General features: G+C 42.8%; 1 protein-coding gene across 1 annotated transcript in view; it reads left to right on the top strand.

Annotated features, from left to right (window-relative positions):
- Positions 1-8,357: 8,357 nt before the first annotated feature.
- ZCCHC24 (zinc finger CCHC-type containing 24) overlaps positions 8,358-16,052 on the top strand; it is a 111,284-nt gene continuing 103,589 nt past the window's right edge. Inside the window, exon 1 of the mRNA XM_062613498.1 lies at positions 8,358-8,916. Within this exon, the coding sequence (XP_062469482.1) occupies positions 8,677-8,916 (240 nt within the window). The 5' untranslated portion in view covers positions 8,358-8,676. The remainder of the gene's footprint in view (positions 8,917-16,052) is intronic.

Here is a 16,052-nt window from a genome sequence, read left to right as displayed (position 1 = left end):
CAGTTAACCACAAGTCAAAGCCAAACCAACATTTTCTGGGGTTATTAGTTGTTACTGTCAGTTCCTCTCAAATTTTTTTAAGAGGCTCATAATTTTGGCAATATTTGCAGCACAGTCATATTTTCAGTTCGTCAAAGGGAAAGATTTAAAAGAAGTCAAATGAATGATACTATTTTTAATATATTATTATATTCTTTACTAAATATAGGTAAGTTTAAGCCAAGTGAAACTTTCTGGTAGCACTTGGTTTGCCAAGGGATGCCTGATGTCTTTCAGCTGACACACAAAAAACACAATACAGATAAGTGAGGTTTTTCATAGCTGCATGAATCCTCTTATCTCACTTCAAGACATCTGGCAAGACAGGAAAACAGATGCAGGATACTGACATCTTCATTCGAGTCACTCATGACCTAGAAAGAATCTGACTAAAAAGCATGATCCCTTCTTGTGCTGTGCCTTAATGTGGATGTTACCATATGTCATCCTCATTTTGCTAAATTTTGATATAAATATAGTCAAAACACACGTGCTTACACCAGAGGCAAACGGCAATCATGTGTAACATCACTCCAGTAATGAAGCAGAACATGAAAGTTTTTCTGCAAAAGCTACAGTTGCCCCAGACCCCTCGATTCTCACTAACAAGGGACAACACCCTGCACCCCTACTTTCAGACCAGAAAAAGCCCCAGATTTTCATTGGTTGCTGAATAAACTTTCTCTGTAACACTTTTTTATTAAAATCTTTGCTCGTGGATGGTAAAAATATTTTTGATGACCACAACACCTAACTGTGCCATTAGTGAAGCTGGAATGCGGCAGGAACATGCAGTACCTTTGACATCACCCATACGGCGTTTGTGCTGGTGAGCTAAAGCCACTTTCCTGAAAGATGTTCCACTTGGAGGCATAAAAGGCAACCAGTGCAGAGGAACGCCACCACAAAAAGATTTAAACTGTGATATTTTTACACTTGATCTTTATATTTTTGCCATGTAAAAAACATGCAAGACATTTTGCTATGCTTGTTTGAGCATTAAGATTATACTGGGACAGCCATCCATTTCTTGATATCCTTATTTACCTAGCAATTCCATTTTGACATACTTTTGAGGAGTGTTTCTGACAGCATTGATGGGGATGAGTGTTTTTCACTCAGAGATTTATAGTGGCAAAAACAGTGAGGTGGACATACGTCAGCTGGAAAATGTGTTTCTGTAGCTAGAGTCACATACTTGCTCTGTAGCTGTCCCTGGCCTACAGTTTGGCCTGAGACAAGCGAAAGAAAACAAGGTGCAATCATTATTAAGGGTGGGGAAATAAACGCCACACTTTTTTGACTAGTTCATCAAAAAATATATTGTCTGTTCATTGGTTCTTTGCAGTTCCTAGCAAATATGACATTCCATAAGGTAAAAACACTGGAAAGTTAATTTTGGAGCAGTTACACCCTCGCAGACTTCCCCAGCTTTCATTTTTACTTTTCATTCAACAAGTTACTAGTGTTAATGATACCCTTGGCTAATGCCATCCTCACAGGACCAGGTGGTACGTGTTAACACCTTCAAATTAACAGCTGTGTTTAAGATAGAGACACTGGTAGGCTTGTTCAGCCCTTTATACAAGAAACTACTTGCCTCATTAAATGGGAAAGGGTCAGGTCAGTACTTGCGGGCTGATGCCAGTCTTATATTAGGAGGTTCACTGTAAGAGTGTAGACCAACAAATAAAGTTTCAGGTTAGCAGGCAAGAAAATTTTCCAGAAGAATGGTATGGCTCAAAATATTCCAGTTTTGTATCAAAGAGTGGGGTATATTTTTCCCTAAAGCGTGAGTACCTATACCATGACAACTAATTTATTTACTGTAATCTCCACTATGAATTCATCTTTCTTATTTAGGATTGTATTGAAGGAAATGAAAACATGTCTTGCTAGAAGTTAACATCTTGCCTTCAGTTGAATTAAACAGGGCTAACATGAATGTGAATTTGATCACAAGCAACTAAATTTATACCAAGAACTCCATTTTTACATAGGCTTTGGAACAGCACTTTTTCCCCCTATGAATCTTCTGTTTGGTGAATCTTTTCTTGGTGAGTGGTTGGAATAAAGCATGTGAAGATCGGACTGCAGTGCCTTTACTAACGAGACATATGTGAGAGTGACATTTGTCAGTTGTATTAATTGAGGTGAAAAAAAAACAGATTGGCTTAAAAAGGAAGAGGACAGGTTTAAAGTTTTAAAGGGATTTTAGTGTTCCATCAGCAGAGCTAGCTTCCATAATATATCACTGTGGATTTTATCTATAATTGATAAATGTACATATATGGAAAGTTTGGGGTTTTTTTTCTAGAGTAGCTTAGTCCATATTTATGCCTGCACAAATATCATTTCTCTCATAAAACCATACACTAGAATTGATGTAGTAAATATGATTCAAAACCTGTACACCTTATACCTGTTATAAAAGCTGATGACTTTTAGGCCCTTGATAGGATGGTAGTAAGTGACAGCTTCTTCCTGTCCAGAGCTGTAAACATATCTGTATTTATTGCCTACATCAGACAACCCAAAAACAGGTAACACACAAGACAGGTTCTAGATGATCCTGGAGGATTTCATAGGCATGTGAGTTGTGCTGACCAAGACAAGAATCAAGCCCTAATGTAAGACAGAGTTCCAAGTTTTAAGACACAAAACTAAAGAACTCCAGTCTTCAGGCATCTGCCGTTCATTCCTTTCATGTAAAGAACTGCCTAAAGCTTCCTTGGAGAGTTTCCAATTCTCGTATAAATAACATATCAATTCAGAGTAACTAGGAAACAAGCTTCTCTGCACAGGGTTACTGCTACTTAAGAGAAATGCCCACTCTAGAATCAACATGGCAATTCAGAATGGCTAAGATGCATATAGTTGTGAATAAATGAAGTACTGATTCTGTTACCCAGCCTAACAGAAAGCAGGGCTATAAGAAAAAAAGAAAACCCACAGATAATCCTGGGTATGTGAAGGAGGCATTAAGAAGAAAATCAGTGAGACTGCAGTGTTGAATGAGGTGGTAGTAATACTCTTGGTGACAACTGTGTGGTGCAAACAGATTCCCAGACCAAATACTGCTACCAGACCTGAGCTGACTTAAGGACAATCAGGAATTCCACAAGAAGCAGCCATTAATAAAAAGCTAGTTGTAGGTACAGTCCCAACTTCCAGTCCTGCTGCAGCCACTCTGTTTACAGGTCCCACCAGTCTCTTTCTCTCCTATTAACCACTATAACCTGTGCCATCCACTAATCACCATTTCATTTATTTTTATCTTTTTAATTCTCTTCTGTCTTCTGCAGTTGGTCTAACTCTTACTTTCTCAAAGCCTTGTTCTACCTCAGCAAACAAACTCAGAGAGTTTATAGTATTGGAATTAAAAATCTGGTGGAGCTCCCAGGGAATCATAGGGATGGCAAACAATTAGGTAATGTCTCTGGCTCCTGGAGCTTGCTGTACCATGTATTTAATGAGAGGAGATGGGCAAAGATACTACTTGCAGTAAAAGCACACATAAAAAGACACAAATTAAAAACTCCATGCTTAAATAAATAAATACAGTAATAGTCATCGTTTCCCTCCTTGGGCAGTTTGAGTATTTTTATTGCATGCTTTAACACCAAGGTCTTTAAAGAGCTCCACAGGCAGCACCCATCTTCCTCAGTTTGTAGCCAGTTACAAAGCAATGATGACATTAAGAAACGTCCTCAGTAAAGAGTCTCTTACAGCATAAGGTAGGTCGGAGGGATTTCCCAGGAGATAATAACTTCCTGGGCCTCCCCACTCGCATGCCATTTCTCTGGCTGCTGAAGCCAGCATCAGTAGTGGTTTCAACACAGACTGCCAGGTAAGGCAGATGGGCTGCCCGGGTGCCCTAACTGCTACTGCCCTGCTCCTCCACTGTGCCCTCTTCCTTGAACTTCCTCTCTTGGATTCCTGAGACAAGCAAGAGTAAGGGGCTAGGACAGGCTAAATAAAAAGGATGAGATGTTTTGGACAGGGATAATGAGCTTCTGGATCAGTACCAGGGACACGGAGCTACTGCTGCCTTTTACAACTGAAATAACAAAACACCTCAGAAGCCTGTGCTGCAGCTAAAGAGTTTCCAGGAGCCTTTGCAAAGCAATGCAAAAATCAAACCAGTATTTCTCACACAGCTATGCATATCCAGAGAATCTTTCATCCAAATACTCAGCAATGTACTGACATCTTAACACAGAGTGAGTGAGGAGGCCCCAAGACCTGAAACCATAAGCTGGCCAGGTGCAAAGCCTGTGTGCTCCAAGAGGATCTGTTACATAAATCACCTACTTCGTGGTTTGAGACAGTCTTGCAGGAATTGTGCTTCACACACTACCCATAGCAAATCATTACTGTGTCTGGTATATATTTACCAAAATTCTACATATGAGTGAGCTATAAATTCATATTCATCCATTCCCAGAACTTTCTGTGTCAAAACTATAGGAGAAAGAGTCACTTAAAGTCAAAATTCCTGTTTTCTTCCTCTATCTGAGCACGAGGTTGCAGCTGAGCTGATGCAAAAATACATGGTGTAACAGACCCACACACATACATTTCCTAGATTCCCTTTCAGTAACTTTGGTTTATGGTTATGCTGTGTTTCATTACTGGCAGCAAAACTGTTGTATCTACGTAGCAAGCACAAGTGGCTGTAATGTCCATAAGTCAGAAATGCCAGATGCAGATGTACTTTTACGGTTTACAACTCTGTTGAAATGCCTTCTCATAATTTGAAGAGCGCTTACACACTGTTTCCACTGCATAGCTAGATTATTTCATAATAAGATAAGAATCTCTGATGCAGCATATGAAAAACATTCACTTGGAATATTCCATGTAAACTGCAGCTGAATGGCCCATTGCATTACTTATATCCCAATTACAGAAAACAGAGATCACAGTAGTGGGCTCACATCACCTGTTTTCACTAGCATTGTTAGCAGTTTTGGGTATTCATTCTATTTTCCTTTTGGAGTCCCATCCAATTTAGAAGATAGCTAAGATTACAGCAATTCACACAAAGGCATCTTTAGAAGCATGAGAATCCAAGATACTCCTATTAGGTCACATTCATTTTTAAAATATGGAGTTCTATAAAAAAATATTTAAAAAAAATATTTAAAAATTACATACGGATTTTAAAGGCTGACATCATCCAAGGTATGAACACTGAAAGCAGGAACATAACTACAGTAGGTTAAGAAATAACTAGTCCTGACCAGAAGTGGAAAATTATGTTCTTTGCTCTTGCGAAGATGCCTTGTGAAGAGAACAGCCTCAAGAGGCCCAGCTCATTAAGGGGCGAAGGTGTCGGATCCTATCTGTGTGTTTGCCTTTGACCTGCTTCAAGGCTTCTATTTTCCAGCTTACTTAAACCATCCAGATTACTTTGAGTCTCATGTTACAGGTCCAGTTGTTTGGTTGTTTGTTTTTACTTTGTTAGCGCTATTCATGAATAAAACCAGGAGGATTAAAAAGTAAACTGTTTCAGCACCATAAGGCTGCTGTATAACCCATAGGGTTGATGTCATAGTCCACCCCGATGTAATCAGTAGGAACCATAGACATGTCCTGAAGACATCTTGCAGGCATAGGGTTATCTCATTGAACAGGTTTTTCTCTCTACCGTCATGTATCTGCTAAACAGATCAGTTGTGCCAATCTTCACTAATCTATAACTTCTAGAGGTGAAGAAAGAGGGGCCTTAAAATGAAAAATAAAATAAAATACAAAATAAAATAAAATTACTATTTTGAACATAACTGGACAGCAGCAGATGTGGCAGCAGCATTTTGTTAAGAGCGACATTGAGTTCAGAAAGGGAGGGGAACTGCTTAGAAACTCTTTTCCAGAAAAAAATATAGCAGAAGACCAGGATGACAACTAAATCTCAAAATGTTGTCCTTTTTAGCTATGGCATGCATAGCAGAGGCTTTTGCAACATTTTCCCTTCTTGATATGCAAAGTGAAGCATCTATTCAATTCACTCATTACTCTCTGTGGTTGCTTGAAACAACCAGGGCTATCAAGGGGAAACTACAGCCACAACCTTTCAATGTTCAAATGTATCTGGTGGAAAGTGTGGTGTCTTTAACATCACAGGGAGGTGCTGCACTTCCGAATGCAGCTGCTGTAATAAGTGCATTCTAACGCTGCCTTCTCTTGCCCAGCTGCAATCTGTACTGCGGTGTCTGAGTAAAGCAGTCAAACCAACTGTCTACAATGACAGCTACACTCAGTTTGGAAAAAACGTATCAAAATATACCAAGAGCTGTTAATCCAAAACATTGTATCACCTCAGCCACTCTGTATTTTGGCCTCTGTTAGTACAAGAACCCTGTTATCTTTTCTACTTGTTCAAAAATTTGCTTCACAGCACGTTGTTAATCAGAGAGAACAGTGGAGTTGTCCAATAAAAATACAAGTATTTTGTTTTAATGTATCATGTTAAAGAGGGAAGTGATAGAAATAGAAATTGTCTTTAAGGAAGGAATTAGCATGCCTACAAAAAATCCACAACAATAAGTGGCTTCATCCTAGTTCCCCCTTGTAGACTTTCTACCATATCCAGACTTTATTATCACCATCTGCCAGAAAGGTGAATTCCTCAGATGTGATCTGTATTTCCTGTTCTTTTTCCATTTACCAGCAAATCCTGGACAATCTTCCACCACAATTTAGTAAGTCACCAAGCCTTATTCACGTTTTTGCTTCTTTAAAACAGTATGCAACTGTTTGAATTTGGGATGCTATTTCATGTCATTCTTTTGCTGTTATGACCTGTGCTGTGGACAGTTACAGGGCTACAAAGAGCCTTCACACTGCTGTCATGTTTTCCTTCTCATGCTGATGCACACATGTGCCGATGCACTCCAAAGGGCCTGTAAACCAAGACAGCTTACAAATGAGCAAACTGCATTCATGCTTCAACGACTCTGTCATTAAAAATACAAAATATTAGCACCACTAAAGGAATTCATTTTGATTGAGCTGCTCCCAACTTCACCTCGCCTTGCAGTTCTGGAAAGTTGCAATCTTTGCTTACATTCCTGCAAGTAGATAGCTGTGCTGCCTTAACTACCTGCTCTCAAAAGTAAAATGCATCCATCTTTGGTGTTTGCAGCTGACAATTTAATGGCAGGGTTTTTTTACTGTGTGTACGCTGATGTGCATTTGCTATTGCATCTAACCATGCTTTTTCAGAACAGTGATTTTTCTTCAGTCTTGGCAGAGATGTATGGCTCACTAAGGCAAACCTAGATGATGTTCCAAAGGTCAGATATTTTTTTTTCTGCTATCTAAGGAAGGCAGGCATTTTTTTTTCCAAGACCATACTGGGAAGACACATTAATTTTTAGCATCCTGTTACTCAGGAAAGAGAACCAGGAGCTTTGCTCAAGTTTTTAAGTTACCTCCTGGGAGTTTCTTTGGTTTTAAAAAGAAAACTGCTAGTTAGATTGCTACTGTGTTTGTACCAAAGCGAGAAATAGCTGCTCCACTCCACTCACTGCAGGGAAGGCAGCAAGGAAGAGTTCACGAACTGTAATTAACCAGCTTACCCACTCAGGCTTCTTCCTAAAAGGAGAATCATTCATCACCCTCTTTTGTGCTACCGACTCCTTACAAGGCCTATTCAGCTTTAACTCCAGAGGATCCTACCGCAGCTAGGCTCCCCAAGAGCCTGCGCCAGGGCTACCTAGATGGATTTCAAAGGGAACATCACGCCGCTTGCCTGCCTTATTTGGGAAACCCTAACTGCAAGGCTTGGCACAACCTCAGTGACCGAGCAAGCCTTCGTAAACCTGGAGCTCTGGCAGTGAGAAGGAACCTCAGATTACGACGAGCTCCTAGCACGGGCAAAACCCAGAAAAGGACAGTTTTAAGCGAGGGCAAGCTGACGAGGTACCGAGCGAAACTCGCGGAGTTAAAAACAGCCGCGAAGCGGCCCCGAGAGAAGCCCTGGGGAGGGCTTTGAGCGTGTTTGGCGTAAAAATCATCAGGAAGAAGGAAAAGGAAGGCCGGGGAGCGAGCGACGCAAACCAGGCGGGCGAGCCGCCAGCGGCCCGGGGACACCCCCCGGCCAGCGGCCTGGGGACACCGCCTGTACCCACACACGTACCCACACATGTGCGCTCACGGAGCCCGGGAGGGCGGGGGGCGGCGCCGGGACTCCCGTGCACCCACAGCCACCACCCGCCCCCTGCACCCCCGCGGCGGGCGGGAGGCGTATGGGGGCGCGGCGCCGCGGCCGGAGCGCCGGCAGCCCCTCCCTCGCCGCTGCTGCCTGCCCGAGTGGGAATAAAGACAGATAGCGGGGCAGGCAGCGGCCGGGCGGGGAGGGAGGGTTGAGCGCAGAAAGTTTTCTGCGGAGCTCGTGGGCGGCAGCAGCAGCAATGCCTATGCTGCGCGGAGCGCTGTGCGGGCGCCGCCGGCCTTAGGGGGAGCGAGAGCGGAGCGGGGCCCGGCAGCGAGACCCCGGTCCTCTCCTCTCCTGCGGGCGGCGAAGAGGAAGCACGCCGGGCAGGGACGGAAAAGAGGCGCCGGCCGGAGCGCGGGGAGGGGGAGCGGCACCGCGGGGACAGCCGCCGCCGGCAGAGCCCGGGGGCAAAGATGAGCTTGTTGTCAACCATCGACACCAGCGCCGCGTCCGTCTACCAGCCCGCCCAGCTCCTCAACTGGGTCTATCTCTCGCTGCAAGACACGCACCAGGCCAGCGCCTTCGATGCCTTTAGACCCGAGCCCTCCTCGTCCCAGCACCCTGACCTCGGCTACACCAAGAGCACCCCGGAGCTGGGCTCCTCGCTCAGCTCCAGCTATCTCAACAGCTTCTTCCAGCTCCAGCGGAGCGAGGTGAGTCCCCGCCGCCGCCACCCGGTGCAGCCCCCGGCCCGCTGACCCCGGCCCCCACCCCCGGGCCACAACCGCCATGATGCCCCGGCAGCTTTCCCCCGCCTCCCCCTGGCCGGGACCGAGCGCGCCGGCGGGACTGGGCAGACCCGCTCCCAGCCGCTTCCCTCCTCGAGCCTTCCGCCCCGCCGAAGCGCGCTCCCGCTCCGCCAGCCCCGGCCCCTCGGCGCTGGTGGCAGCGCCCGTCCCGCTAACGGGCCGGCGGCCGGGCCGGGGCGAGCCGCCGCTGCCGGAGCGGCATTGGCGAGGCCGCCCGTCGCCGCCTCCTCCCGCAGCCGGCGAGCGGCGAGGGGCGCCCGTGTTGACAGTCTGGTCAATGGTTACACCGGTTTCCCTTGCCAGAGGGACGGGGGACACACAAAAACAGTGCCACATCCGTCAGAACGTACAGAAATTCCACCCGCCCCCTTTATATTTCTCCACAAAGTGATACTTTAAAAGCTGAATATAAAGAATATACATAGCTTAAGAGAGATCAGAGACCAGCACTAGTGGAAAGGGAACGTGACAAAAACAGTGAAAAGAAGTTTTGCACACATTTCATAACACAAGAATAAGACTAAATGAAACCAAAGGGAACGAGGCTAAAAAAACTAGGGTATGCAAAGACAATTCACTGTGGAACTCCCTGTCACAGGAAGTTGTTGAGGTCAAGCACTTCTGCATTGGAGGTATTTCACGTGTGTGGGGATAGGCGAGGTGGCACCTTGAACACCATAACTCATAACCTCTCCAGAAGAGATGCAACAACACATTTATTCCCTACCATGGGACTCTTGCTGAAGGCATTCAGCAGTGCCTCCACTTGACACGGGTTAGATGGACTATGCATCCAGCCTGCCCTGGCTCTTCCCACAGAAGTTCTCTCAGTGCCATTTATGTTGAGGTTTAAGAAGTGTTCTCAGTCAAAATACACATTCCTGTTCTGTCAGCAAAGGTACAGGGTTGTTAATTAAAAACAAATCAAATTCCCCAACTGCTCTGGTGTTATAGCTGTTAGCAGTTAAGAGCCTGAGTTATATATACACATTCTTTTTTCCTTAATTAGAAATTCTTTCTTAAGAATTTCACAAAGTGCATCCACACTCAGACACTATTTTTGGAAGTATGTAGTTCAAGATCCATTCAGTCTGGTGTACCCAACCTTATTAAGCACAACATAACATACCCAGTTTAAAACCACGCAGACTTACCAAGTACATTGATTTTGCAAAAAGGCGATCAGGCAGTGTAATTTAAACTTCTGGCTACCTACCTGTTGATAGCAAATTTGCACCTTTCTGCTTGGCTTATAAGCTTTGTGGTGCGCAGGTAGTGACAAGATGCCCGGAGTTTGGCCTGCATGGGCTCTCCAGATTGGGACCCTGCTCAAGTCTGTGTTTGTTCCAAGTTAGAACACATTGTGCTCACAGCGGGTTCTTTTTCTTCTTGGGAGAAAAAGGAAAGAAAAAAGTAAATGGAGGCTGCATTCAGGAAGCCTTTGAGACAGTCTCTTGAGAAACAGTTTTCTTAAATTGTCTTCCCCCCAAGTTAGTTTTCTGCTTCTACTATACTCTTTGCAAGTAGGGCTAATCCTTTTGTCACACTCTCTCCATTTGGCTCACATTTCTTTCCATTTTCCCTCCAGAACTTTTCTCCTTCTTTCTGGAAAATCTTTTCCTTGGTATGCCCCTGTTTCAGCCTCAGCTCTGAGCAGTTAGCCCCTTTGCAGCCTCACCCAGCCACGCTCCTTTTGGATGCCAACACTAGCTTTAGCTGATGCATTTCTGTATGGATTCCTATCATCCATGAGTTGTATGGATGCAACTTTATTCTGCTCTTTTTAACCTCATTCCACTTTTGCGAGGCACATGAATGACAACAGCTGAGAATGCGAGGTCTATAGCAAGCCTACAGCATTCACCGCTCAGGAAATAAAGACTCGTTTCATTCTATACAGATATTGTAATATTTTTAAAAGATCAAGCATGTTAGTTTGCTCCAGTTCATTTTCCAGCTTGTCACAACAATAGCATTCACTAAGTGGCCAACAGAGACACTTCTGTGTTTCCAGTCTTTACCTGAACTGTGTATTAATACAGGGTAACCTGAAAAGAGGGAAAGAGGCACCCATCTCGTATGGCATGGGAATGCATTTCCCCTGATGGATATACCCTGAGGAAAGCAGGGGACCCTTTAGTTGCATAGGCTAATGCTGCCTGCTTATACAGCAGCTTTCCTTCAAGGGTTTAGAAGGCATTAGAAATACTGTTGCTCAAAAAAAGGTGTGTCAGTATGTTTGATGCTCCGTTCTTTCCAAAGCCTGGAAACTAGGCTGGTTTTCTGGCAGGAGTCACTTAGAAGTGTCATGCACTTAATTCTCGAGATGCTAACATTTGTTTATTTGCAGATGCCATTGGGTATACACTACGTATTTCAAATGCATAAAATTATTTTGGGGAACATTAGTATTGTATGCTGCTTATGCTATAGTGGGCTTATGCTATCTTTGGAACAACACATAGCTTTCCACAGTTAAACTGTTGACTGTTTTCTACACAGTGCTTGCTTTGGTTGGCATTTTTTTTTTCCCTCCCAGTTTTGTCCTGGGTTGGCTTAGCCTGGAGTTGAGCTGTGACAATGATTGACACATAGCTGTACACAATATTTAGAAAGTGATCTAATGAGCAGCCAAAATAGCAACAGATTGAGAAATGATAGGATCATAGGGTATAAAATAGTCGTGCGTCCTGTACATTACATTGCAATTGAAAATTTCTGGAGGAGAGCACTTGGAACAAGAGGCAGCACTTGTGAAAAGTTGCTATTATACAGGGTTTGCAAGTCTGCATGGCAGTGCCTGTGTATGTGACTTGCATGCTGACCAAAGCAACTGGACAGAAAAAACCTCGAAAGTGCCAGCACCCACAGAGTAGTCTTGCACTTCACCAAGATTTTTGTCCTCCAGGCTTTTTCCACTACAATGGACGCCTTCTAAATAAACATGATGAACACAGCTGTTTGGTGCATAAAAGCCCATTGTACAAGGAAAAAAAGCAATAATAAAGGTTTAAACAGTAAAGCAACAATGAGTGTTTTGTTCCATATGCAAGACTCATTTTGCAAAACAGACCTGCTTTAAACAAAACTTTACTGCAGCTTTTATTGTCCTAGATATGAAACGAAAGCATGTTATAACATTAAGATGCATTAAATTGGCTATTGAACTGAACTCCACCCTCATTATAACACCATCCATCAGAGCCAAATATTTGAGGTTTTGTTGTGGGGCTGGTTACAGGGGATTTAATGTATTTGAGACAGAGCCAGGTAACTGTGGCTTTGTGTCATTGAGTGTTATAATTGAGAAACCTAGAATAAGGGTGTAAGAGACTCATATGGTATGTTTCTATACTCACAGTAGGCATCCTACCAGATCAATGCTTTCTTCAGTCAAGAAGAGACAGCAACCAGTTACTAGGAATTACCATATTATAGCAATCAAACTTGGTTCTTTGAACCCAGAGTGGTAATTCTGGCAGAAGCCAGTATTTACACAAGAGAAGGAGCCTGTGTCCTAATGAATTCTTTGACCATGTGCAATACTCTGTGTGTCTTTCAAGAGAATTCCTTCCAGAAACCTCTATGGCAGCTACTTTCGGGATCTAAAGCAGATCTTATTTAAACACAAATAACTGCATATACTAGATTAGAAAATAATCACTGTTTTCAAGAAGTAATTCATGTTTCTGACTCAGGAACTTCCAGGTCCAGGCCTTATAGGCAAATGGGGAACTAACTGGGAATGAGAGAACATGGGCTAGTTCAGTTCACTATAGTAAGGTGCAAGGTCACTCAGAAATGCAGTTTTGCAGAATTAAATAAAAAAAAAACAACAACCAAAACCAGCATGTACCGTGGAAAATAAAATTCCAACCTCTGTGAAACAGAAGCAGGTCTGCAGCACTGGGATAGGTAGCACTTATCAGGAAGCTTCCCAAAAAAAGTTGGTATGACAGTGACATTCATATATTAATGACAACAACAAAATCCCATGAAACACTGTCAAGAACAAAAGTATACAGAAGCAACTTGGCATTTCTACAAAAAAATACATTTTATATCAAACTTGGTTTCTATCTGTCTTTGATAGAATTAGAGGAATACGCACTAGCCTGATACTTGTTAAGAAAAGAGCTGATACTTAGCCTAGGTGAATTAATTTGAAGGATGATGACAAGATTCATCATTCTTGTAGTATCAGAACAGTACAGGGACTGCCGTACAAGATCAGGTCATTGACCCACTTAATGGTCATATCTCTGAGTACAGCCATGATTAAAAGATTTAAAAGAGAGAACAAAACACTTGGCAAGAAGTGCTCACCACCAGTAGGGTCCTAGGGCAGATACAATGGAGATGCAGATTAGCAGAAATTGCCATATGCTCCAAAATATTTCCGATTCCGTTTGTTTTGTGGAATATTATTAGTTATTCTAACACAGAGAGTATATATGATCCACAGAGTGCTTAATGTGCTCAGCACTGCAGCCAGGACTTCTTGCTTCTCACTTGCAATCTAAACAACCGCAGTATTATCTACTCTTATTTCAGAATAGTTATTGACAGTCAGAGTAGTGCAGTGTACAGGCTGCCTGCAGTACATGAAGGTATCCGTTAGTAATAGTGATTATTACTTGATTGATCTCATTTTCATTTTTCTCACTATTCATGTGAATACTAAAATTTCAGTGCCCTCATCCTTCTACAACTTCAACTGAAAAAGGAATTGCTGGGCTATTGCCGTGTTGGGGGAACTTGTGCTTTCTGCCTCAAGGTGATTGTACATTACAGATATTTTGTGGATACTTGAAGTGCCAGTCAGCTCTTTTTAAACTGCTTTTCAAGAAGTTAAATGTCAGCTCTCTTACTGGTCCTTGTAAGAAATTCCAGGGAGCTGAATCTCTGTTAGTCAGAAGACAACGTGCATTTGGGGATCTTGGCAGCATCGGCCTCCTCCATCCTCCCACACAGCCAGCTCTACAGCCCTTTTGACGATATTGCCTCGTCACACAAAGTGCAGCTTTCAGAGCCCACTCTCTATTCTGGACTCAAACAGTCAGATCCTCTTACAGGTATTTGGGGGTAACAACTACTCTATTTCCAATTCCAGTTGGATGTGTGATTTAAAATGCAAAATTTTGAGGGTTTTAAAATCTAGAAGCATTCTTTTTTGCTTCCTGTTTTTATTTCTGCATCCATGGCCTCCTGCTTTGCTAATTCTGTCTTTAGAAAACACCCCTTTTTGCCAGGGAAGAAAAAAACAACCATAAGTGAACATACCGCAGGAATTGGAATCTGTATTTTGTATAAGTGAGAAACTCAAGTTATCATACAAATTACACTCTTCTATTTGTATCCTCTTTGTATCCCCTAGGCATGGATTTAGACTTCTCGACTCTCTAGGATTGTGGCTGTGGGCTGCATATGGCAGATACCTTTCTTATTCTTGTCACTGAGGCTAAATTACCCAATAGCTATTTGATTGCAGAAGGGAATACACAAGAGCTTGATTCTCTCAGGCAAGTACTCTAAATACAGTTATGTTGCTTTTGCACAGGCTTCATTACCCAAGTAAGAATAGCAGAAAGCTCCCAGAAATACAAAGAGAAGGTATGTCAAAGTTATACTCCAGCAGCTAGAGCCTCTTTTGTTGCTTCCTTACCTTCCCCACACCTAAGCAAATACCACTGTAGCTCTGCAGCACACCTGCATTACCTCTAGCTTACACTAGTTTACATGCTTACACTAGTTTACAGCAACAAAAGTATTACCCACCATAGTCTTCTGCGGCTACTTACTATCATGTCAAAAGCTGAACCATGTTTGGAAAGCTGGCAAAAGCTAAAATATTAATTGCTGAACTTAAATCAAGTCTTCCAGAAGAGGAATATAGGTTTTGTGCTTTACTATTCTTTTTGACTGTTCTTTTTGACAAGTAAAAAAAAGAACCAAAAACCCAAAACCCAAAAAGCTAGCAGCAGAAAAAAGACAATTATGTGTGTTCTTCCTAATCAGTTGAAAATATTACCAATTCTTCTAAATCTCTTGAGACTTTGTATTTATGCAAACAACTTATGAAGAGATTCAGCATTCACTTTCTGTCTCATGCCTACATCCATTGTCTTGAAAAACTTGATGAGCAATACACATAAAAAGCCCCCCAAGCCATAACTGAAGGCAAAAGCCTGTAGAATTCATGTTACAGTTTTATACATACAGATTTCAGTTCCAGTTATGTGTTTACAGTTTCGTCCATCCAAAGTCACCCAAACAAAGGGGTGATACAACTGTGTGTTGAGTGATGATTTTTCATCCCTCCATCTCTTTTGCTCTGCAGACACAGTTACTCAGAACAGAAAGGGAAGAGCCTTTCCCAGTGAATTGCACAAAATAATCAGACGATCAAGTCTGACTTCATAGAATCATAGAATGTTTTGGGTTGGAAGGGACCTTAAAGATTATCTGTTTCCAACCCCTCTGCAAGGGCTGGGGATACCTTCCACTAAACCAGGTTGCTCAAAGCTCTGTCCAACCCGACCTTGAACTCTTCAGGGATGAGGCAGCCATAGCTTCTCTGGGCAACCTGTGCCAGTGCCTCACCAGCCTCATAATGAACAATTTCTCCCTAATGTCTAATCTAAATCTACCCTTTTTCAGTTTAGAGCCATTCCCCCTTGTCTTATCCCTACATGCCCTTGTAAAAAATCCCTCTCCAGATTTCTTGTAGGACCCCTTTAGGTACTGAAGTCAGCTTTAAGGTGTCCTTGGGACCTTCTCTTCTCCAGGCTGTGCTTCATTTATGAAGTGTATGGAATGAATGGATAACCAAAAGATAAACAAAGCTGCTTTTATCCAAAAGCCAATCTTGCCCCACTCCCTCTCCTTTTTTTTAATATTGTTGGTTGGTTTAGGGATTTTGTGGAATTGTACAAGAAAGATAGCAAACGACTTTTATTAATGGTCCTGTTACTTTAGTAATAAACAATTGGAAGAAAAGATCACATTACTGACAGTCAGTGATGAGGATTAATGCAAAG

The sequence above is a fragment of the Pezoporus occidentalis genome, unplaced genomic scaffold (genome assembly GCF_034315485.1).
Source record: "Pezoporus occidentalis ecotype Australia unplaced genomic scaffold, CSIRO_AGI_Poc_V1 ctg101, whole genome shotgun sequence".
In the NCBI taxonomy this organism is placed as follows: Eukaryota; Metazoa; Chordata; class Aves; order Psittaciformes; family Psittacidae; genus Pezoporus; species Pezoporus occidentalis.
This window is presented reverse-complemented; position numbering and strand designations above follow the sequence as displayed.